Below are 22,930 nucleotides of genomic sequence, written 5' to 3'. Positions count from 1 at the left end.
TTTCAGCAACACCCTAGACTTAATTCATGCCTTTCTGTTGTTTTCCTATTTCAAAATTTTTTAAAGTGCAAAGTAGTGTACATAAGGCTCTTTAAACAAGAAAATGACTGAATAATAATAAGAACCTTCGATGCACATCAGTGTACATGTAAGCTTGCAGTACTTTATTTGTCCCTTTTTGGCCAAATTAAAGCCTTTTTTTCTCACACCGTGTCCTATTTCAGCCAAACGTTTACCAAATTAATGCTGCTGACACTATGATTTGATTTTGAACTTAAATTAAAAGGTTCAGTGGTTGCCAAATAATTGGGTCATTGACAATGTAGTTCTTTGTGAATGACTTTACAATGCAATTTTGCACATGAAAGTGATGTAAAACTGTTGTAGCTATAGCAGAACTTAGCTCATATCTATAACAGAACTGTGGCAAAACTGATCAAAAGAAAACTAATACTTATCCAGGAATAAAATGCTGAATCTATTTGGCATGATTAATTTTCAAGCCAAATTTTCAGACACAAGATAAACTAGGATAATAAAACGAATTTTTATGTGAATTTTCATGGTATAATTATTATAAATTAGCAGTGCTTTTTCAACACCAACAATGAGTTGTAGATTAAGTGACATCTACTTAGGGTTTTCAAATTATGCTTAATTGTCGAGTTGCAAACAGTTAAGTGTTTTGGATAGTTTTCCTTCATTTTGTGTAACAGAAAGGAATGGCTTCTTGAGCTTCCAACAGAGACTGTTTTTCCTAAAATGATTTAGGGTCTAGTCAATTTCAACAAATGCATTTATCTATCAAATCTTCTGACACTAAACAGATCCATTCACTTTTTATCAATTAACTGTTTCAAGTTGATGTTCTAGATTTTATTCAAAAACGTAATTTTTGGAAATTTTAAGCAAACATCATTTGTTTTGCAAACCAACTTCGGCATAACAAATAAACTGGTTTTGTCCTTGATTACCACGAGGAATCATCAGAAGGTGTAACTTTTGCCTTTTACTTTTTACTTACAACTGTTCTAATTTTCAATTTCAAAATTGTATCAATGAATCTTGTTGCAAAAAAATGGTGCACAAAGGAAACTCCATCATGTGAATGATGTAGTAAACTTACAGATACCCTCCACTGTTAACTCACTTAAAATGCATTTAAATGCATTTTAATGTAATGTCCTGGATAAGATTAGTATATTGTCTTTTGAACAAGCCAGTCACATTTTATTTATCTGGTTCACTCAAGAGCTGGATTACAAAGTAAACTAGGTAACCATTACAGTACTGAAGATAACCTCGAAATCCTGAATCTTGAAGACTTGATCCAGTCCGTTTGTGGCATACAACATGACCTGGAAGACCTGGAAGAAAAAAATTGCAAATCTACATAAGCAACAGGATAAAACTATCTAAAGTCAGAGGTTTCAAGTAGCCAGCTGGTTAAAATAGAGACTATAATCAGCTGTATCAACGAGGGGCCCATAAGTACCCCTTTTCAAGGGGGTCTTTTTTTAGGGGCATGCTCACCCAGAAAATTTTGAAATTTTAAAGCACTAAAATGCATTCATCAGTTGTTGGTGCTTATTGAACCATCACTACAGTGGAACCTCTATAATTCAGGGGACACCCTCAGGACAGAGGAAGGTGTCCCCTGAATAGACCTGTCCCTTGAATAGAGGTTGGGCAACGGTTTGTTAAAAATTAACCAACAAAGGATATTTTCTTAAAATCTGCCTTGGAAGCTGTTGCAGGTATCATTTTTCAAGCAGCGCAATAAAAAATCACAGATAATTTTTCTCTGGCAAATTGTTGCCTCGTTGTTTCTACAAGTGCAGTAATATCGTCATGTGAAAGCTGCAATCATTGTGATCAGTGTAAACTTATCAACCCTCTTTGTGGTCCGTCACATTCTGGGTACTAAGGTGTCCCCTGAATGGAGGTTTGACCTGGGATTCGGGACCCAGGAAAAGTGTCCCTTTCCCCTGAATAGAGGCTTTCCTTCAACAGAGGTAATAGATTAAAAGATTATGGAATATTTGTCCTCTGTGAAATTTTGTGTCCCCTGAATGGATAGAGGTGTCCCAAAGGAGAGGTTCCACTGTATAATATTCTATTTATCAGTTCAATTAAGAACCAATACTTATAAAACAGAGGTGTTATTATATTCATAATAATAATAATAATAATAATAATAATAATAATAATAATAATAATAATAATAATAATAATAACATCAATAATAATAACATCATTCAATAAGGTTAAACACATCACATTCAGATATTGATAATATTATGGACCCATAAAGAAGTAATTATATATGATCAGAAAAGCCCAATTTAAATGGGAGAGGTCCCTTATCAAAATGCCACCCAATTTACTGGTTACATTCTATTTTGCTATGCTAGTAGTATTACCAATGAAGGTTTACAAAACCAACCTAGTGACCAGTGATCTCCTTCCTGTGGTAATGACGTCCTTTAATACAGCTGCCTCTCTATTGTTGGAGCCACTCATAAACATGCATCTGACGATCTGCCACACCCTGTTCAAGACAAATTGCCACATTAATTTTAACATCCAAATATTTGGCCTGAATAGGGGTTGTGGAACAACTACTGGGTGAAAAAACCTTCCTCAACGTCAACTGGATCCTAGGAGGAAAACCCCAGGCTAGCTGTACCCCATATTCCACGACTTCCTAGCCTGTGTCAGCAAACATTTCCAAAACTAAATCAATTTCTAAATTCAGCAGGTAACCATTGATTATCATCATTATCATCATTGGTCAACCGAAGAGCAGTCAATTGTAAGTCGTCTCAAACTGTCTCAGTCTTGGGCAGCATTCACAATGTCATCCTCTTAGAAATGCCAAAGATTCCAACCCTCCCGCTTTGGTCAGAAACCTCCCGTTTTTGGCAAATATTTCAAGCCTCCCATTCTCACTTAATATTCTCCCAGTTTTTGAAACTTTTCCCTTTCGTTGTTTGACCAGTCTTTTTAGCACTTCTTTGCCCTTTTTCTGTGGTTTCCCAGCCATTTTTACCCTTTTGGCATCCAAGCATGAGCTTGCAATAGCTTTGGGTGTGGGGTATTTCCATTGACTGGGATCTCAAAATGCAGAAAAATGGCATCTTAGAGGCACATATCTTACAATTTTTCCCAGGGGAGTATGCCCCTAGAACCCCCTAGAGGCTCATGCCTTTAGCGCTTGTGGGCGCAGCTATGCTGCCCTAAAAATCGCCCTGTTTTACTTGACAGGGTTGGAATCTCTGAAATCCTTATTCATTACCAATAGATAGTATTACCAATAAAGGTCCACAAACCAACCTAGTGACTTGTGATCTCTTCCCTGTGGCAATGACATCCTTCAGATCAGCTGCCTCTCTAATGTTGGAGCCACTCATGAACATCTGTTATTATTTTCTGCCTGAAAAAGAAATAACTGAAGGTTAAGCAAAGCGAAAAGTTTCGAAACCATGGGTTAACCCCTTTGGAAAATACCCATTTTTTGGACTTTAAAAAATTGACATTTTTATCCTCCTCAAAACCTTCTTTCCTTTCTAGACCGTAGCTTAACACTATTTCTAGGCCTATTTTGCTGAAAAACACAATGAAAAAAAATTGTGGATTTTTTCACCAAAACCATGGGTTAATCCCTTTGGAAAATACTCATTTTTTGGACTTTTAAAAATTGATATTTTTATCGTCCTCAAAAGCTTCTTTCCTTTCTAGACCATAGCTTCACATTATTTCTAGGTCTATTTTGCTCAAAAACACACTAGAAAAAGTTGTGGATTTTTTCACCAAAACCATGGGTTAACCCCTTTGGAAAATACCCATTTTTTGGACTTTAAAAAATTGACATTTTTATCGTCCTCAAAAGCTTCTTTCCTTTCTAGACCGTAGCTTCATATTATTTCTGGGCCTATTTTGCTCAAAAACACACTAGCAAAAATTGTGGATTTTTTCACCAAAACCATGGGTTAACCCCTTTGGAAAATACTCATTTTTTGGACTTTTAAAAATTGATATTTTTATCGTCCTCAAAAGCTTCTTTCCTTTCTAGACCGTAGCTTCACATTATTTCTAGGCCTATTTTCCTGGAAAACACACTAGAAAAAATTATGGATTTTTTCACCAAAACCATGGGTTAACCCCTTTGGAAAATTATACCCATTTTTTGGACTTTAAAAAATTGACATTTTTATCGTCCTCAAAAGCTTCTTTCCTTTCTAGACCGTAGCTTCACATTATTTCTAGGCCTATTTTGCTCAAAAACACGCTAGAAAAAATTGTGGATTTTTTCACCAAAACCATGGGTTAACCCCTTTGGAAAATACTCATTTTTTGGACTTTTAAAAATTGTTATTTTTATCGTCCTCAAAAGCTTCTTTTCTTTCTAGACCGTAGCTTCACATTATTTCTAGACCTATTTTGCTGAAAACAAACACTACAAAAAAATTGTGGATTTTTTCACCGAAACCATGGGTTAACCCCTTTGGAAAATACCCATTTTTTGGACTTTAAAAAATTGACATTTTTATCGTCCTCAAAAGCTTCTTTCCTTTCTAGACCTTAGCTTCACATTATTTCTAGGCCTATTTTGCTGAAAACACACACTAGAAAAAATTGTGGATTTTTCCACCGAAACCATGGGTTAACCCCTTTGGAAAATACCCATTTTTTGGACTTTAAAAAATTGACATTTTTATCATCCTCAAAAGCGTCTTTCCTTCTAAACCGTAGCTTCACATTATTTCTAGGCCTATTTTGCTCAAAAACACACTAGAAAAAATTGTGGATTTTTCCACCGAAACCATGGGTTAACCCCTTTGTAAAATACTCATTTTTTGGACTTTAAAAAATTGACATTTTTATCGTCCTCAAAAGCTTCTTTCCTCTCTAGACCGTAGCTTCACATTATTTCTAGGCCTATTTTGCTGAAAACAAACACTACAAAAAAATTGTGGATTTTTTCACCAAAACCATGGGTTAACCCTTTTGGAAAATACCCATTTTTTGGACTTTCAAAAATTGACATTTTTATCATCCTGAAAACCTTTATTCCTTTCTAGACTGTAGCTTAACATTATTTCTAGGCCTTTTTTACTTAAAACAGACTAGAAAAGATTTTGGATTTTATGAGTGAAACCATAGCTCATGCCTTTGGAAGAATGTGAAGAAAATGTAAATTATTACTGTAAGAAAGTTAGGAGAAAATGTTTACCTTGTCTTCAGAGCGACCTTTTCTTGCTGATCTTGTTTTCTGATTTTATTATATTGTCCTGCAGGTTGCCATCTTATTCCATTTCATCAAGACTCCCAAATATGTGACACAATCCAGTGCATTGCTTAAACAAAATATTATTGATGAAATTAATTTGACGTAATTGTCTTACTTGCCCTTTATGAGTACAAGTACATTGCACATGAACTTCTTAAAATCATCATAAATCTTGTACATACAGTGTGAGATGTACATGTGATGGACTCCCCACATGAAAAACCTACAGTTCAACCACTATGTACAACCACCTCGTATGAGCAGCTAACTCCCATAACCGACCATCAATCAAAAACAAAAAAATCCACAGTCAAATCATTACAAGTGGAACATCTCGTAAATGAACAGCTCTCTTAGAGGGTTGTCCAATACTGTCGACATGACACGAGTCGAAAGATGCAGTCATCGAGTGGACAAATGCATATCATGAAAGGGACTTAGAAATGTTGTTGCTTGTGATGTTAACAAGAGACCGCATGTAATATGGTAGTTGAGTCATACAAATGCGTATACAACCGTGTCTATTACGTACTATATAAAATGCAGTTCAAGGAATCAGCATCACCAGAAAGAAATTTAATTCTAGCTTTCGAAAATGCTGCCTAAACACAAATAGTGGGAGGGTTGCTTACATTTTTGGTCACTAACTAGGTTCCAAAACTTGTGGCCATTATAACTAATAGAATGCTTTTCATGGGTGGTCTTACGTAGTATGGTATCAAATATGTGACTGGTTACTATGTCGATTAGTCACGCGCACATTAAGGTTTTCCAAGTTCAGACGCTAATGATGAAATAAAAGCTTCTAAAGACCTGGGGAATCCTTTTTCTTAAGGCGCCTTTGGTATCACACAATTAAGAGACAGTTCTGTTCTCTACAGCTACGTTTAGCCGAATTGGGGGTATTCACTGTAACGCAATCAAAAATAAAATTGCAAACCATTCTTATTTATGCCAATGAATTAATTTTTGGTGTGTTCACATTAAAACTGTGCTCCTCCCGTCTAGTCATTGAAATTTTAAAGATAAGTTTATAAGTTTAACTATAAGTTAAACTATATTGGTATCAAATCATGATTAAATTGTCTAGAAAAATCACCTTTTTTTGGTTGTTGAAAGTCATTGTCTGCAGCTTCAAAATGCAGGAAAACACATCCCTGCAACTATAGAATTTCAAAATTTTCCAGGCGAGCCTGCCCCCAGACTCCCCTAGGGGGCAAGGCCCTCTGGGCCTTGCCAATTCTTTGCCCAGGTGTCAAACTCAGTTGCCCTCCTGTTCAAAACCTTAATGAACCCCCTGCAACGGTAATTAGTTTGAGGTTTTGAGGTTTGCTTGCGTGTCCTGAACATTATTGTGATTGGTTACCACATTTTTCATGTGTTCACGGGTTTTCTGAGTTTCACAGTAATTGTATGCCTACAAAAATCCCTCCCAAAATTATTCTGGTTAGAGCTCCTTGATGAAATTTCTCTGATATCTTCTTCACAAATCTACAAAAGCATTTTGTGACTGGGTAAAGTTACTACGAACTGACTTAAGCACAGAATTGACCTAAAACAGGACCATCATCGTGACATAACCCCTTGTAGCTTCTATGTTAGCATGTGAACAGGCTCTCTGTTTGGGGAAAGGGTACAAAAATCGCAAGAAGAGGGAAGGGAAAGGGTGAGAGCCTGTAGACAAACATCTGGGACTGTTGTTCCATGGCACCCACTGCGCATCAGATCCTGATGCAAGCTCCTATTGGCAATAACACTGACTGTTGACAGGTTTGATTTACATCGTTTTTTTGGTCAGCAGGTAGCATGCGATTTGATTTAAATAATCACTGGTAAAAGGGTCTTCTTATCTTAAACATGGTGTCTTCTGGAACTCGACTGATGCACTCTTTTAGCCGCAATGAATGTTCTTGCATCAGACGGCAAATCACCCCGACCAAAAACAGTAACCGCAGAAAATCAATATGCAAGTCACAACCTCTAAGTATGAAATAAGTGGCAAAAATCACATTTTCTCAACTAAAACTAAACCCTCCAGAACATGATCTACCCATCAGCGAAAAAACTCATTGGAAAAAAAGCAGCATTTTGGTACAAGGTAAAAGTTGTGTGTTGCCTATTATACTGACCTCCTTTTTACATGCGAAATTGATAACATTCCAGTGGATCCAAGTGACAGATAATGATCATGCCGACAGACGATCGGCAATTACAAGACCAGAAGGCGGAATACCAGTCCCAAATGTGTGTCTACAGGCCCTCACCTTTTCCCTTCCCTCACCTTTTGATTTTTTCACCCTTTCCTCAAACAGAGAGCCTGTTCACAGGCTACCTCTATTTTGGTGTCCCACACCAGTCCTGTGGAGGTTGAACTCTTTTTTTCTATCCAAACGCTGCCTTTTGTTACAATAAATTTGTATGGCTGCTGGCCACGTGAGTACATGTGCTCTATACATTAATCTTTGGATATTCGCCATTTTCACATCTCCCATAATACACTTTGTTTGACACCCCCCCCACCCCCCCCCCTTCTGCCCCTCCACCACCACCCTAACTTTTTCATAACCTTTGGTTTCTTGTGGGTATTACAGTTATCCCAGGAGAAATTGAAAACGATACTTAAGCAAAATTTTGGGGGGTAAATAAGGTGTATATCAGAGATTTGAAAATGGCGAATTCAAATATTTGCTGGTGTGCGGCTGACTTTGCAGGAGTCATTTTGGTACAGAGAACAGAAGCGTTTCCTTTACTACTGGGAACTTAGCTCCTTTTTTATGCAAATTCTGCGATACAAAAATCATTGTCTTGTTTTGTCAACAAACATGCATGGCAGCCCAGTCTGCAGAGTATGGAAGGTACACGCGCGAGATTGTTTAAACAATAAATAAGTAATAAGGGCCTAAAAACGGCCTTGCCCGCGAGAGATCTCGTCGAGATCTGCCAAACTCTGCAGACGGGATGGTAGCCTTGCATGTCCTCTTAATGGAGTTTGAGTCAGGAAAAAAAAACCGTGTCGTCGTTCAGAAATTTAACTCCTTACATCAATTGGAATCGTAGTCTTTACCAACTTTCTACGCTTTTATGAGAGCCTACCTTTAACATATAATAACGTCCGGGTCAACCAAATTTGTGAACGCTTTGTGGAACTTTGTGAGCTTGTTTCCCGTTGCTGAAGTAGCCCATTGTTATACATGTAAATTTGCCAAACGACGACGAATAAGCCACCAAATGGTTAACCGTTTAAGCCTCGGTGATGAGGTTCAATACAAACGGTGAAATCAGTATAAAGATGTAGCTCTACACTTGTGCGCCATTTTCCAGGCGCCATCTTGGTTTCTTCTAGGTCCCAGGCTTCACTCAGCGTTAAGAAGTGGGTGGAGTCGGAAAGGTGGTTAAAGGTTAAAGGGAGGGGAACGGGGGAACAAGCCCCCATGTTATTTTTATGCAAAGCTGAGGACGTCAGGGCCTAGAAAAATTATTTTAGAACTGCGACTGCACAGAAGCCATATTATTACCAAGGAAATTGAAAACGTTACAGTCAAGAAGACTTTAGCAGGGACTGATCAAACAACGTGAAATAGAGTTTAGTTACGATATTTCGACTGTCCAATACCAGTCTTCATCAGGTTTATTGAGATATCACGAATTTACGGAAATATATATGAAGTAAAATAATGACCTAAAATTACATAATATGACGTGGTATGGTGTGGTTACTTTTACAAGACAAGATAACAAAAAAGACAAGATAACAAAAAGAAGAAGTTTCCTTGCTTATCTGAGGACCATTTTAAGACTTGCCTTTTCCGCAGAAGTCAAAAATAAACAAAAGGGTTCAAGATTCCAAAATAGCATTAGCCTGTGCTAGGCTAATAAAACTAAGCTTCCCTGCTAGCAGAGGCTTCTTACGGAGTTGTGAAAAGTTTTTATTGCTCGACTGCCCTACTTATCTAGGAGCTTGGAACAGGTCAAAAAGACATTGCCCTTGCTTCTCTCAGTAAACACATTCAATAAATACAAGGACAATATTCCTTTTAACTCTGTAAATTATATTTTAACCTACAGAGAATCTTAGGGTATGCCAACACATAACTTGCATAATGTATTATCAGTTTTAAGTTGACAATTTAAATTATTCGCTGAAAGCAATAAACTGCTAAAAATACGAAGCTACATGTACTGCTGGTAGCAGCCGAAACCACCAAAATCCTTGAACCATTAATATATTTACAAAATTAATAGTGTCATCATCACTTCATCTAAAACAGCTGTCTAGAATGCTAAATACAAGAACTTGAAAAAATATTTAATATTTGGGCACTCAATTCCTCTAAGAAACACTTTTTTATATATACTTTGAAGGCCTGTTTATACGAGGCCAGCTGGCCTAATAAGCGGAGCTTGCCCACTCTACTAAACTGGCTTGGCTCATACATTATTTCCTCATAAAATGTTTGTAGTATTATGTGAAAAGGCGGGCTGGCCTGCTTGCCAAGTTCTGGGTTTTAGCAACCAAGATCTCATTTCAAGCAATATACAAACATATCAAAGCCTAACAGTTCTTACTTAAAAAACAGCCCTCGCACGACGCACATGTAGCAATTTGCCCCTTCTTGCCACTAATTTCAGCCTGGAATGCCATTATGAAAAAAGCTTTTTTTTTGCTCTTTCTACCAGTAAAATAATTTTGCAACACTTTGTGGTAATGATTTTATTTTCCTTAAAATAATTTGACTTTTGAATAAAATTCTTTGACGATGCCATATTCCTGGCAACTCCATAAAATATAACGAAACAGTTAAACATCTATGCAATCCTTTACTCTTGAACTGTAACAAAGCTAAATTTGCAGACATCAGTTGTGTTATTTATAAAGGTCACGCATGGAGTGCGTTCTGGAAATTGGATCGTGTTTGGAAGTCTCCAACATCACTCCAACAAAAGGTTAAACTTTTAAAAGGGTCACCTTTAAGTGTGATTCTATATGGCTCTGAGTCTTAGGTCCTAACATCTGACGTCTGTAGTCAACTTGATTTCTTCCAAACGTCTTGCCTTAGAATCATTGGCATTTCTTGTACTGATCATGTTATCAACGAGAAAGTCTATGATAGAACGGGAACAGTCCCCCTTTTCCCAATCAGTTAAAGCCCGACAGATCAGATTCCTGATTCCTAAACCAAGACCTGGTGGACCTAAAAATATATTCAATAAATATGCAACAAAAGTTATTAATCCAAAACCCCCCGCCCTCCCCCTCCCCCCCCCATTCCTCACGAAATTCGTAATTTGGAAGGCTTTTTATCTATCTAGAACATCAACAAACACTGTTTTTTTGGTATTTTTTAGGCAAAGAACGAACGAAGAAAGCCAAAGTCAAATAGGACCGAAATCCACACAATTCCCCCCCAAAATAATACTCTTTCAAATACAAAAGTACAAAAATAACGTTTTATTAAACATTCGACAGCTAGCTGGGTCTCCTTTCACTGGTTTGCACGTTTCACACGAAAATCCTCCCTGCTCGATTGACTGTGAAGGATATAGCTGGCTACAGTCTATCATCGTATACACTAAAAATACAGTGTCGTACTTATAACAAAATAGTTATTACTTTTATAATTTCAGACAATTTAATTCTTTAATTTCAAGCTGAAGTCTTGAGAAGTTGTTAAAAATACTTAATTTCACGAAGTTTACATGAGAATAAATTTACTGCACGACTGTTGATATTTTTTACAATGTTAAAAGGGAGAGAGAGGTTGAATGGTAAAAGATGTAAGAATAAAAGGCTGCCATATTCACGAACTTTTTAAAGTTCATTAAGTTTCAGTAATTCTCCACATGCAAGGATACTTTCCTCTGGTACTGGTTAGAATGTTTTTTTTTTTTTAATTGAAGCAGTTTCTCAAACAAAATCAAAAATTAAAAAAAAATAAACACTAGCAAAGAAAGTCATTATTCTGCGCAATCAAAATAGGAGTAAAGAATCCAACTCAACCAATCAGATCTCGGCGCGGATATAAGTCGAAGGTGCCAAGCGCGGGAAAACTCACAATAGCAAGTCACGTGAAGTTTCTGTTTTGATTCTGATTGGTTGAGAAACTGGCGCGAGATCTTTCAGCCAATCACAAAGCGCAGCAATGAAATCCAACGCCACCACAGTATTAATAAAGGCTTTGTTACAATGCCTTTGTGAAAATATATAAATAAATCTGCACGTGTAGACAGAGACTAATAAGCAGTACTATCTCATATTGAGATTTCAGTTTAGTATATTCGGTAGTTTACGAAATAAACAATCCAAAACTCTTGCCTATGAATGGTTTGTGTTGAATATACGAACAGTAACCTGTTACAAAATGAACGGCTAGTTTTCTTTCCACGTATAACAATATCTGAATAAATAACGATATATTTTTTTGTACAAAAAATGTGTATAGAAAGTTTGTATCGAGTTTCATAATTACAAGTATAATTATTATAATCATTATCATCATAAGAAATAGTTTCCGCGTCATTTGGTAAAAAATAGTCTAAAGAGCAAACGGTTCAGTTACAAAATCAAAATTATATTAATCATATTACAAATCTTCTTGGCACAATCAATAGGTTATCTGAAAACAAAAACAGAATTAAAATTGTGAGACATGGACCAAACAATCACTTACATCTTTCATAAGGGCGATGCCATTTTTGGTCGCCTCTAGTTTGTTTTTCAGTCGAACTTATAGAGGACGGCGACGCCTGCGAGAGCAACGCCAAGGAAAAGATTTTAAAAGTCATGATCAAACTAACTGCTTTAGGCGCTTCGTTGACTTTCCCACAAAAGGAAAATCTGCAAAATGCCGAATCTTTGCGGCATTCTTTATTACCACGCTAAGCTTTGAAATTAAACTTGTTAACAATTCAGGGCCCTACTGAAAACCGCTATTATTATTATTATTATTATTATTATTAAAAAAATCGACTTAACATGGGGTAAAAACGAAGCCCCCACGCGGCGTGGGTTTTGCTTTAACGGAACCACACAAGCGTCTGAAGTCTTTTCTTAGCACGCCTCATAGCCAGCGGAAAACATGTCACTTATTTCAGAGCCAACTTCAGCTGGTGTCAAATGTGCAGTGCTTTGCGTAAGTTTATCGTGATTGAAGGTTAAAACGCGTGATAAGATTGCGATCTATGCGTTACGTTGGATTCATTTTTAGTGGAAGTCCGAACGGATGTTTGCTAAAGACTTACAGCGCATGCGTAAAAGCAACATGGAGATTAGGATTGCGGGCTTCTCTGGTCGCGCGCATTTCAATACATTTAGTTGTTCGCAAAGCAATATGGACATAGGCTACCTACGGTGAAAGACAAAGTGTCTTACAAAATCGACAAAACGAAGTGTATGTTAAAGGGAATCTACCCTACCTAGATGGAGTGTTTCCACTTGTGTTTGACGCAGAAGGACTGGTACGAGGACTTGGAATCGCCAGGTCTAGGATCCACGTCATGCAACAGTGAAGAGCCTGGAGCAAAGAAAGATTAAAAGCACAGATGTTTCGAATTTCTCTAGTTACGTTCTAGGCTTTGGTGCTGAGAAAACGTTCTTGACGCTACCCCTCAAACTCGTTTACTTCTATTCGTCAGCCGTCACTACGGAAACGAGGACTTTAGCCGCGCAGACTCCTGGGATTGTTGCTAGGGGCAACGATCCCAGAAACAATTGCGGGACACATTTCGGCTCCAGTCTCCTTCTCGTTTCTAAAGTGGCGAACGGTTTGTTATGGAGACTTTTAGAGTAATGTGCCTCATCTTTCAGAAGTGGATGAAATCTCTCAGTAGTCCAGGATTCAACGCCTCGACCATGCTCGTAAATAGCATAGCAAAATTGTTTGTTTTACGCCAGATAGAATTTTTAACCTTCTGTTGTTTCATTTAAATGTTATGAATTGAATCATCTGTTGAATTGACAAATTTGTTACCTGTTGCCACCTCGTGTTGAGTTCATCCATCGTCTGCTGCACAGACTGGAATTCTGTCGAGGAGCAGCATTCACGCATGGACTTGCCTTCTTGCAGCAAAGACTTCAACTTCGAGTAGTTCATGTTGATTAGTCGTTGTAAACCCTGATAATAATCAATGATTTAAACGAACAAAAAATTGTTATTTTTTAACAAGGTGAATCGCTCGAACAAAGTATACCTTACCATTAAGTCACTTGGGACATGACATGCCACCTTTTGCCTGCTTACTGATGGTAAGAGGATACGAGGACCACTAGCAAGCATACGATAGGTCATGTTTTACACCCTGAAGGACTTTTACACACAAAACCTCAACCCCGCTATTGGCCAGCTCGAGGCGTGAGAGTGCGTGAGACTGAGACTATGGCACTGTCTTGAGGGACGCATTTGGACCCAGCGTCTTGTGTCAGTGTCAGTAAGGACATATTTTTCCCTATCGTTAAACTTCTACTAGTGGTTGATTCTCAGTCTCAAAGTCAATTGACCATACCTTGAGTTTCTCAAGTTGGACTCGCGGCTCCGTGTCTGAGGTGTAAGGATCGAGAGAAATTAACTTCAGTTCCGTTTCCGTGAGAAAACTGTACACTTCCTGGCGAAGCTGTTCGAACTTCTCTACTCTGCCTGTCAGCTTCGTGTGTCTATTTACAAGGCGCTCTACACGGCTATTCATAGCCTGCCAACGAGCTTGTGCGGACTCCACACCGAGTCTGATATCGGCTGCAGTACTCGTGTTAACGTCCAATAATAAATATTTACTCCGCTTAACTATGCGTTCCATCTGGGGTCGGTGGGAGGTGATATCTTTGAGAAAAACCTATGACCACAAACAAAGAATTAATTACGTCGATGTTGGCACTGTAAAGTTGTGGCGACCTTGCATGCCCTAACCATTTGACTCCCAAGATCTGATTAGTAAATGTAATTCTCACATTTTACTGTGAATTGGTTAAGAGAATTTGACGTTACGTCAATATGGCATTGACTGATAAATTTATCTACTTTCACCACATATCTGTTGGACAATGTTTCATATGATATGGAGAAGTAATATGCCAATCTCTTCTGGGAGTTAGAGCGATTTTACTTGACCCGTGAAACAGTTAGTAACAACTAGTGCAAAATAGCTACAAATAAACAAAAGGAGACAATATAGTTAGTGCATAATAGTGCGTGGTATTCTACTACCTATTTCACGGGTTAAGTAAAATCACTCTAACGGGTTCAAACATCAACACGACATGAGGCTTAGTGTATAAACGAATGAAACAGAATAAAAAGTGGGATCGAATAACGAGACGCAGCCGGGTTTGTCCCGGCTCAACTTCGAGTAGCCTGCGAGCAAGCTCTCCTATTTGGGTGAGTTAAACGAGTCTCCTCGGCCCCTCACTCGCGCGTTCTCGCGAGGCTGGCTTCGCTTGCCCAAATAGGAGGGCTTGCTCGCAGGCTAAACTTCGAGTAGACTGAATATCGCAGTAAACACCATGTCGAGAGATAAATATAGCTCTCAAATGATCAATAATTCTTAAAGACATTCACACACAGTAATTTTCAAGGAGTTATAATAACTCCTCTAGGGGGCTAATTTAACTCCTTGCAGTGGAGTTATTTTTTGGGGGGTTACTTTAACTCCAAAAAGGGGTTTAAAGAACTCTTTTTCAGGAGTAAAAGTGACCCCAGATATTGAGGAGTTAAAATAACCCCAAAAAAGGAGTTATCCTGTACCTCAAATTTTTACCCCACTTTCAGAGTTAAATTAACTCCAAAAAGAGTAAAAAAAAACCATGTAAGGAGTAAAAATAACCCCATTTCGGAGTTATTTTAACTCCAGACTGGGAGTAAAAAGAACTCTTTTTCAGGAGTAAAAAGGACCCCAAATTTGGAGTTAAATTAGGAGTTAAAGTAACCCCAAAAAAGGGGTTATCCTGTACCTAATATTTTTACTCCATTTTTGGAGTTAAAATAACTCCCTAAAAATTACGGTGTAGTGAAAGTTGTGGTATAGTCAAACCCCGCTTTACGGACCCCCCCCCCCCCCCCCCCCCCTTACACGGACAACTCATTACTACGGATAGATTGTTTTGTCCCTGGGGAAAGAAAGCCCTTACATTTTCTCTAAATTCAACCCACTTAATATGGACACCCCGTTAATACGGACACTTTCTATGGCCCCCTCAGAGTCCGTATTAACGGGGTTGACTGTATTTGGTTTTTGCTTATCTCACCTCAAAGCTTTTAAGTCTGCTTTTAGAGATCTCCAATCCTGATATCAACCCTTCTTCGGATCTTTTCACTGCGTTCTCCGTTTCCTCAATCCATTCCACAAACTTTTCGTATTCATTCCAAAACTCCTTACACAGAAACAGCCTCTCTTCAGCTTGCCTTTTTTTGGTCGCCACGGCACGACGGACATTTGACCAGCGGTTTTCAAAACTCTCCCTAGTTCTCTGTAGGCTGTGACGATCAGCTTCAGATGGGCAAGCCACGCGATCACGGCGAAGTTTCTGCAAATGAATTACTTGTAGTTAGTATTACAACGTACAATGACTTAGCTTTCACTAAATAAGCTACACAATATAAGAACTTTATCTGCACCTGCTTAAACATCTTAAAGGCAAATCTTAGACAACAGAAAGGTTTTCACTTTCCTCAAACGAGTATAACCTACAAGTGATTACTACGTAACATGTTATATGTACCTCACAAAGTCGAAGAACCGTTTGTACATCAGTGGCGCGTCTTTCAACATCGGACTCCGCGTCCTAAAAATTATAAAAGCAAATGAAAGACCTGTTTAACGAAGGCAATGGGGAAGCAAACAAATCACGTGACTAATTTAATTTGTGTAAAGGGTCTTTTGCAGAATACAGTCACATGGTACAAAAACAACTTGCTGGATAACAAACGACGCTGAGAGGCAAAAAAACCCAAGAGATTAAATCAACATTCTTACTTTTCAAGGTCCGACTGCTTTTTTTTGTTTATTTTGTACCATGTGACAGTATTCTGCAAAGAGCCCTTGGGTCATCACGTTGACTATCACTGGTTTTCAATTTTACCTTCATTTCTTTCACTTTTTTGTGAATCTCCGCTACGACACACAATCGCGCCACAGTGAAATCCACCAATCGGCTTTCCAGCTCAGTCATCCACGTGTTCAGCTGCTTTAGTTGAATCTCAAGAAGTTTCAGCCCATAGCGAGTCTCTTCGGCCTTCTTGTACGTAATACCCAACTGCTGACACAAGGCGCGCCAGCGGTCATTCAAGTGCTTCTGCTTCTCGGCTACTGCGCCTGCGTAAGGCGTGCCGCCTGCTTTGCTAATGACGTAATAGGCGCTTTCGTTCATGGTAGATCTGGTTGCTTCGTGACTCTCGATATCCGCAACGTACACCTGTGTGAAGAGACAAACATCTTATGAATATTTACTCGATCACGCCCTTTGTAGTTAAAAGTAAAGTGACTTTATTCCAACCCTTTTAAGAAATACAGCTCAAACTTCAGTGTCTTTTGACGCGATGCTGTAGAGTGACCATCCAAATGAAACCTCTTGAAAAGTACTTTGTCATGATGCTATTTATTTCACAATATTTTTCAAAATGGATTTCCCTTTTTCTTCTCATTCACTGATGGGTACACAGACATTGTAACTGAGCTAATTACATCTAGGAGACAAACCTGGAAAACAGTATCTCCTTCATCATCCGGGATACTAAGAAACGACTCCTCGAGGTCACGTGACACCGACGACTCGATATTTGCGAGCCAGTCAGACAGTGTCTCGTGCAGCCGACTAAATTCTTCCATTTGTCTCAGAATGTCAGCGGAGGTCTGAATAGAACTTGATAGCAGGCGACAAACATTCCCCCACAGGGTGGTCATGGAGGCCACCTGCTTTCTTATTCGCTCTGAATCGTACTGGTCAGTAGTTTTTGAAAGCTCTTCGGCTCGCCGGGAGATTTTCTCCAGCTGTGGTTTTCGCACCTCGATTTCCCCTGCAGTGACCTGTTGAAACAAAAGAGAAGATACAAGGTCGTCGCCACTTTAGAACCGAGAAGGAAACTGGGCCGACTGAACTTTCGCAAAGGCTTTTGGGACAGGGGAAACAAGCTGGCCAATAGCTGACCGGCGTCTCTCCAGTAACAATCCCAGAAGTCTTTGTGACAGCTAACGAGGCCCAGTTTCCTCATTTCTTATGTGGCGAACAGGGATGTGGGGACTGGATGAGGTAAGAGTAGCCTGCGAGCAATACGGGGAAGTTTTGGCAGCGGAGGCACCATTGAATCGCGCGAGGAAAAGTCACTTTCCTCGCACGATGTCCGCTCCACCGCCAAAATCTTCCACGAACTAGTACAAATGAGCCTGCTCGCAGGCTAGGAAAAGGGCTTTGCAAGTACATTTTTATGAATGAAAATAATCGCTTATTTTGAAATTGAAAACACACACAAAGTGTGCCCAAACCTGTAAGTCATTTCTTTCAGTCTACAAATATTCTAGAATGTTCTGCAAGTACTAGATAGCACTAACAATGACATCACAATTGTATCAATTCGAATATGCCCAATATCAACTTTCCAGTCAAAACAGTATTCTTTCTTCATAGCGGGATGTTTGTCTCATAAACCTAGTTTAACGGACCTAACGGATTAGTCTCCTGTAGCGCACTGGTAGAGAATATGCAGTTGAAACCAAAAGGTTATGGGATCGACTCGTAACGGAAGAATTCGGATTTTCTTTCTACGCAGGCTTCGTCATTGGATGAAAAAAGTAAAAAAAAATGTCATCGTCAACTCATCTCAGGGTTTGCGACAACCGCCTTTCGAACAGCTGGGTCCAGGTCGTTTTTCTCCCTCATCGCGGAGAAGAGAAAGAATGCGTCACTTTAGAAACGATAAGGGGACTAGTGCCGAAATGTCTCCCGCAAATGTTTCTGGGATAGTTACGCGAGACTCGCTCGTCAGCTATTGGCCAGATTTTCCCGTGTCCCTAGTAACAGTCCCAAAAGTCTTTGCGAAAGTTAACTCGGCCCAGATTTCTTACAGTTCTAAAGCCTGGCACGTGAAATACTTTTTTACCTAAATAAATACTCTAAGCCTGTTTTGTATTGATCAATAATCACCTTCATGGCGTCAACTTCTCGTTCAAGCTCCCGGTATGTGGCCGCTTTGGACTGAGCCCTGAGTATCTTCTCTTTATCTCTCAACCACACCATCAAGTTTTCTGTCAGTGAGGTGTATTCCTGCCAATCTTTAAGTGACAACTCCAGCTGTTGTTGGTTCGATGTGACTCTATTCGTGATCAGAACCCATCTTCTCGTAACTTTCTCAAGTTCTTTGGCGGCCTGACTACTTAGATTTCCCTTGCATTCGTCGATAATTCGCTGACCTGTGGAGCAGACATCGTTGTAGTCTTGCCTTCGAGCGTTGATCTCTTTTTGGCACATCTGACGAAACAGAAATATGTTACATAGCATTTAATTACTTGAAAATCGCTTTCCGTCAATGGCCGTCTCATTATGCAAGGCATCTATTCGTAAACTTTAGATCTGAGTAAAAGCACGAGACTGGAATTTCAAGCCGGTTATTATAATCTTTATCCTTCTTGCTGCTGACTGGCACAAAGAAAAATTAAAGGGACAAGAGCGTATGACAAGCGACGAACTGCTTTTAGAAAATTAAATAATCACCATCTCGTCCTTATGGTCCATTCTAAGGGTCGCGAATATCTCTTACATCCATTTACGAATTTCAATAGACCTTTTCACGTTTTTTTTTTTTAACTTTTGCCATGGACAAGCTAGAAGAGCGCCTTAAGTTTAGTAAAATTGCCAGGTTTGAAAGTATTTTGTTGAAAAGATACGGCTCCTTAAAAGACGTTTCACTTTCAAACTTGGCAATTTTACTAATCTTAAGGCGCTCTTTTCAGTGGTGTAGACAGATTTACCCTAACTTGTTCATGTCAAAAGTTGCAAAAACCGTGAAAAGGTCTATTTTTACCCGAATTGGTCAGCTTATACCCAAAAGCTTAAATTGAAAACGAGACAGGAGATGTAAGAGGATTTTACGATAATGGTAATTTTGCTAGTATGGCCAGTATGAGTCTAGAACTTTCCAAATTTCTGGTTATATAAATATCACCAAAGAATCTCAAACCTTGACATGTTCAAAGTGAACTTTCATCTGTTGAATACTGGCAGAAGAGGGGACTGTAAATCCCCTGTGAGTCTCAATATCATCCATCCATTTCATTAGGTCCTCAATTGATCTTTGGAAGTCCTTTAATCGATCAACTTGTCGCCCAATTTGTTCTTTATAATCGTCTGCGCGTCTAAGCACCGAACTCCACAGCTGACGAACGCGTGACACATTATCATCCAAGCGTGACTTGTACCTGTGACAGAAAACGCAATAGTAAGAAGAAAATTTTAAACCCTCCGAGTCACCAACATTAATTTTCTCCTACGAATACCAATAACTAAACAGGTTACAAGAATCAATAAAATGATCACCAAGGGGAAAATGTTACGACCTGTTAACAAATTTCTCAACTATTATTTAAGGAAATGTATAGAGATCGATCTGGAGACATTTGGGCTAATCAATTTAAAGACTTGGACAGATTTTAACAAATGAAAACCAAAAAACAGTACCACCACTAAACAAAATTTTAATTGCTATCACTTTAGAAGAACAAACAAGTTTTCAACAGCCGTCTTTTTCTGGTCTTTCTCTGTACCTGTTGCCCGTGTTGTGATCTTGATCAAGGTCTTCTGATTTGCGCAGAAGGGAATCAAAATCTAGCCGGTATCTTTCAAAGTTGGTCTGGAAATCCTAACATAAAATAAAAAAGGCAGTCAATTTACTATTTCGTTTTAAATTCTAAATATACAGTACATTCTATACTAAAGAAATCAACAGAAAAGGCAATACAAATTAAGACAAAAAAAAAATCATTTTGAGAAATTGGAAAAGAAATCTGGGACGAATTTCAAAAGGCTTAAAAAAATAAATAGGACAAGGAATGAATGTATAATAATTCATTATCAGGCGCGTTATACCGATTTACTCTCATGCCGATTACCCGTTGTTAGTAGTTACATTTTGAAAATCTCGGCCATTGGGTTTGCACTACTAGAGCTGTTCTGTAAGCGTGCTCGGATCATTGTACCTTTCTTGGAAACTGCCCAGCTACCCCTCCCCTAAGCCAACATTAACACTTACTTATCACTTAGGGCAAAATGTTGGCTTAGGGGAGTGGTGAGTATACACGCCCCGCCCTCGACAAGTAGTACCACTCCCTTTCGCCGTACTCCCTTCCCGTAGACCGGGGGTTTACCGTCAGGGGCAGTCATCTTGTTTTAATTTACCGAAGAGGGCGGGCCCCGGGGCCGCCTCCCGCGCCCTAAGTAGACTTGATAGACATTCCCACGCTAGTCACGTTGAACTTTGAAACCAGAAGGCCGCACGTGTTAAAAGGTAGGATCGAGTAGGTGCTCGATCACAGAAAAAGGGGTATACTGTGAACAGTATACCCTTCCTGAGGAATCACACTAACCTCTACACGCTCAAGATCCACAGCCATGTCTGTCTGATCAAGACTCGTGTTCTCTGTTCCTCGTAAAACCGTTTCCAGAACAGAGCAAATCTTCACATGTTCCTGGTCAAACTCGGTCTGTCTTTTGACAACCCGTTGGTTGTCTTCTGCTAACTCTACCAGTTTCCTTTTGAAGCGCATCCAACGATCTTCGAGTTGAGTAACTTGACTCTTCATTTCCTGGAATTCTTTCTGAGGAGTTTCGTTAAGCTTCTCGTCCACGCTGCCATGCAAAGACTCCAACCTGTGATGCGAGTCGTCAAGCTCCTGTAAAAGATCCTGAAAAGGAAGAAAATAACGAGTAACGAAAAATGAATGGAATTTGCGTTAGAGGACCAGCTTTCAGATTGCTAAAATACCAGTCATTGTACGCAACAACAGTTCCTTATCGGGTTATGTCACAAGGATATTGTTCAAGTCATTACTTTAAGCGATATTACACGAGACGATTCGCAACGACGATTTTTAGCGCAACACAGCGTTGCAGCATTGTTACGACATTGTTTTGAATGGTTGCAACACCGTGCCAGCATTGCAACTCTGTGTTGCGCTAAAAATCGTCGTTGCGAATCGTCCCGTGTAACGTCACCTTAAATGTAATCTTTAGTAAAAAAAATTGGACCATTACTTTTGAAAGTCAACTGATGCGAAGAACGTTTTAGCTTTTTAAAAAGGTAGCAAATAGGGTGAAGTAGCCCCTTTAATGACCCCGGAGAAAACAAACTAGACAGACGACTTAAGACACGTATATTAATTGCAAAATAAATCATACTTGCAACAGTTCTAGTCTTTCAGCGTTCTCCAAATCACTCAAACTGTTGGCGCGTGCCTCCACGTCATCTAACCACGTGACCAAGCGGTCCACGGACTCCTGAAGCTGGGTAAAGCTTAAAGTAGCAGAAGTAATCCTGTAATTTTCCAAAAAATGTTCATCATATCACACTGAAGGGTAAATCGTTTAAAATGTCTGTGTTTTAGGGAGTCTCTTTAAATCAACGCTATCATGCAGTAAGCCTCACATGTAGACGTTCTTTGGGCTCGCGGGTGTAATTCTCCATATGGACAAGGATTGCGTGACAAGCCCAAAGAAGGATACATGTAACAGGTTGTCATGACACTAATACTGTAAATGAGTTCTAAATGAACAATCAAACCTTCCTTTTGTTTACAAAGTAACCTGGCAAGTAAACAAGCAACCAAACAGGCACGCGCATAAACATAAAACGAGAGGTTTAATTATGGAATATAAATCATCCATTATTTAGGAAAACAAACGGTCAAAAAAGCGATCATCAAGACAAGAGCTACTGATCACTGCACTAACAGGACAGGACAGGACAGACAGTAGTCTCGTTTAACATGGATTCCAGTTATTCATTGAGTTAATCGAGGAAACCCTGCATTGTAAAATATTCAGATAAAAGCCACTCAGAAGAACATTCATGTCCTACTATTTTATTTACTTCCGAGTGATGCACTTTTGACGAAAAATACATATAAAGTAATGTCGGTAATTTACGTAACAAAGAAGATTACCGTTCGAGTTTGGTTTGCAGTAATTCCTGAAGTGACGAGAACCTCTGGTTGATATCATTCTTGAGATGAGTGATGTGAGTCGCTCCTGAGGGCAGCTTGGACCTAAGTGTGTCAGCAGTTGCATTGATTGAAGTCAACCAATCACGATGAAGATCAAGGTCTTGTTTGATTTGCTATAAAAGACAAAAAGGATTAACGACTGCAAATGTGATTAGTAGTAACAAATATTAATCAGTTGGTAGTGCTTCCTTGAGGATTATTCAATAATAATAATTTAAAAAAAAACAGAAAAGACATTAGTTTGGACTCGTTAAAATACGTACTGCGAATTACTTCCAATAATCTTCAGGGAGAGATTTAATTTTTTGGTCAAGGAAACTGAAGCTAAAACTCGCTAAAAATTATACTAAATTTGAAAACACTCATTCACCACTTTAGAGACGATAAGGGAACTAGAATAGAAACGCTTTCGGTTATTGTTTCTGGGATCGCAACGGGGGACCG

At 38.9% G+C, this 22,930-nt stretch overlaps 1 protein-coding gene and 1 long non-coding RNA gene across 3 annotated transcripts in view; both read right to left on the bottom strand.

The window, feature by feature from the left end:
* Window positions 1–1,105: 1,105 nt before the first annotated feature.
* LOC140924561 (uncharacterized) lies at window positions 1,106–8,590 on the bottom strand. Of its 2 annotated transcripts, none has more exons than XR_012164296.1 (4): window positions 8,387–8,590; window positions 3,337–3,436; window positions 2,447–2,551; window positions 1,106–1,367 (listed from the first exon to the last, which is right to left on the bottom strand). It is a non-coding gene; the product is annotated as an uncharacterized lncRNA (long non-coding RNA). The 2 variants fall into 2 exon arrangements; XR_012164297.1 differs by having other exon boundaries at window positions 1,106–1,358.
* Window positions 8,591–10,719: 2,129 nt separating this feature from the next.
* Window positions 10,720–22,930, bottom strand: part of LOC140924219 (nesprin-1-like) — a 102,592-nt gene continuing 90,381 nt past the window's right edge. Inside the window, exons 60-73 of the mRNA XM_073374255.1 lie at window positions 22,427–22,599; window positions 21,663–21,798; window positions 20,852–21,169; window positions 20,033–20,127; window positions 19,450–19,687; window positions 18,417–18,740; window positions 16,976–17,302; window positions 16,359–16,691; window positions 15,999–16,061; window positions 15,525–15,803; window positions 13,793–14,116; window positions 13,261–13,404; window positions 12,707–12,804; window positions 10,720–11,907 (exon numbers count right to left, since the gene is read on the bottom strand). Coding sequence (XP_073230356.1) covers window positions 11,904–11,907; window positions 12,707–12,804; window positions 13,261–13,404; window positions 13,793–14,116; window positions 15,525–15,803; window positions 15,999–16,061; window positions 16,359–16,691; window positions 16,976–17,302; window positions 18,417–18,740; window positions 19,450–19,687; window positions 20,033–20,127; window positions 20,852–21,169; window positions 21,663–21,798; window positions 22,427–22,599 — 2,856 coding nt within the window. The 3' untranslated portion in view covers window positions 10,720–11,903. The remainder of the gene's footprint in view (window positions 11,908–12,706; window positions 12,805–13,260; window positions 13,405–13,792; window positions 14,117–15,524; window positions 15,804–15,998; window positions 16,062–16,358; window positions 16,692–16,975; window positions 17,303–18,416; window positions 18,741–19,449; window positions 19,688–20,032; window positions 20,128–20,851; window positions 21,170–21,662; window positions 21,799–22,426; window positions 22,600–22,930) is intronic.

The sequence above is a fragment of the Porites lutea genome, chromosome 14 (assembly GCF_958299795.1).
Source record: "Porites lutea chromosome 14, jaPorLute2.1, whole genome shotgun sequence".
Lineage (NCBI taxonomy): Eukaryota > Metazoa > Cnidaria > Anthozoa > Scleractinia > Poritidae > Porites > Porites lutea.
The sequence above is the reverse complement of the archived record's forward strand: the minus strand, read 5'-3'. Positions and strand labels throughout refer to the sequence as shown.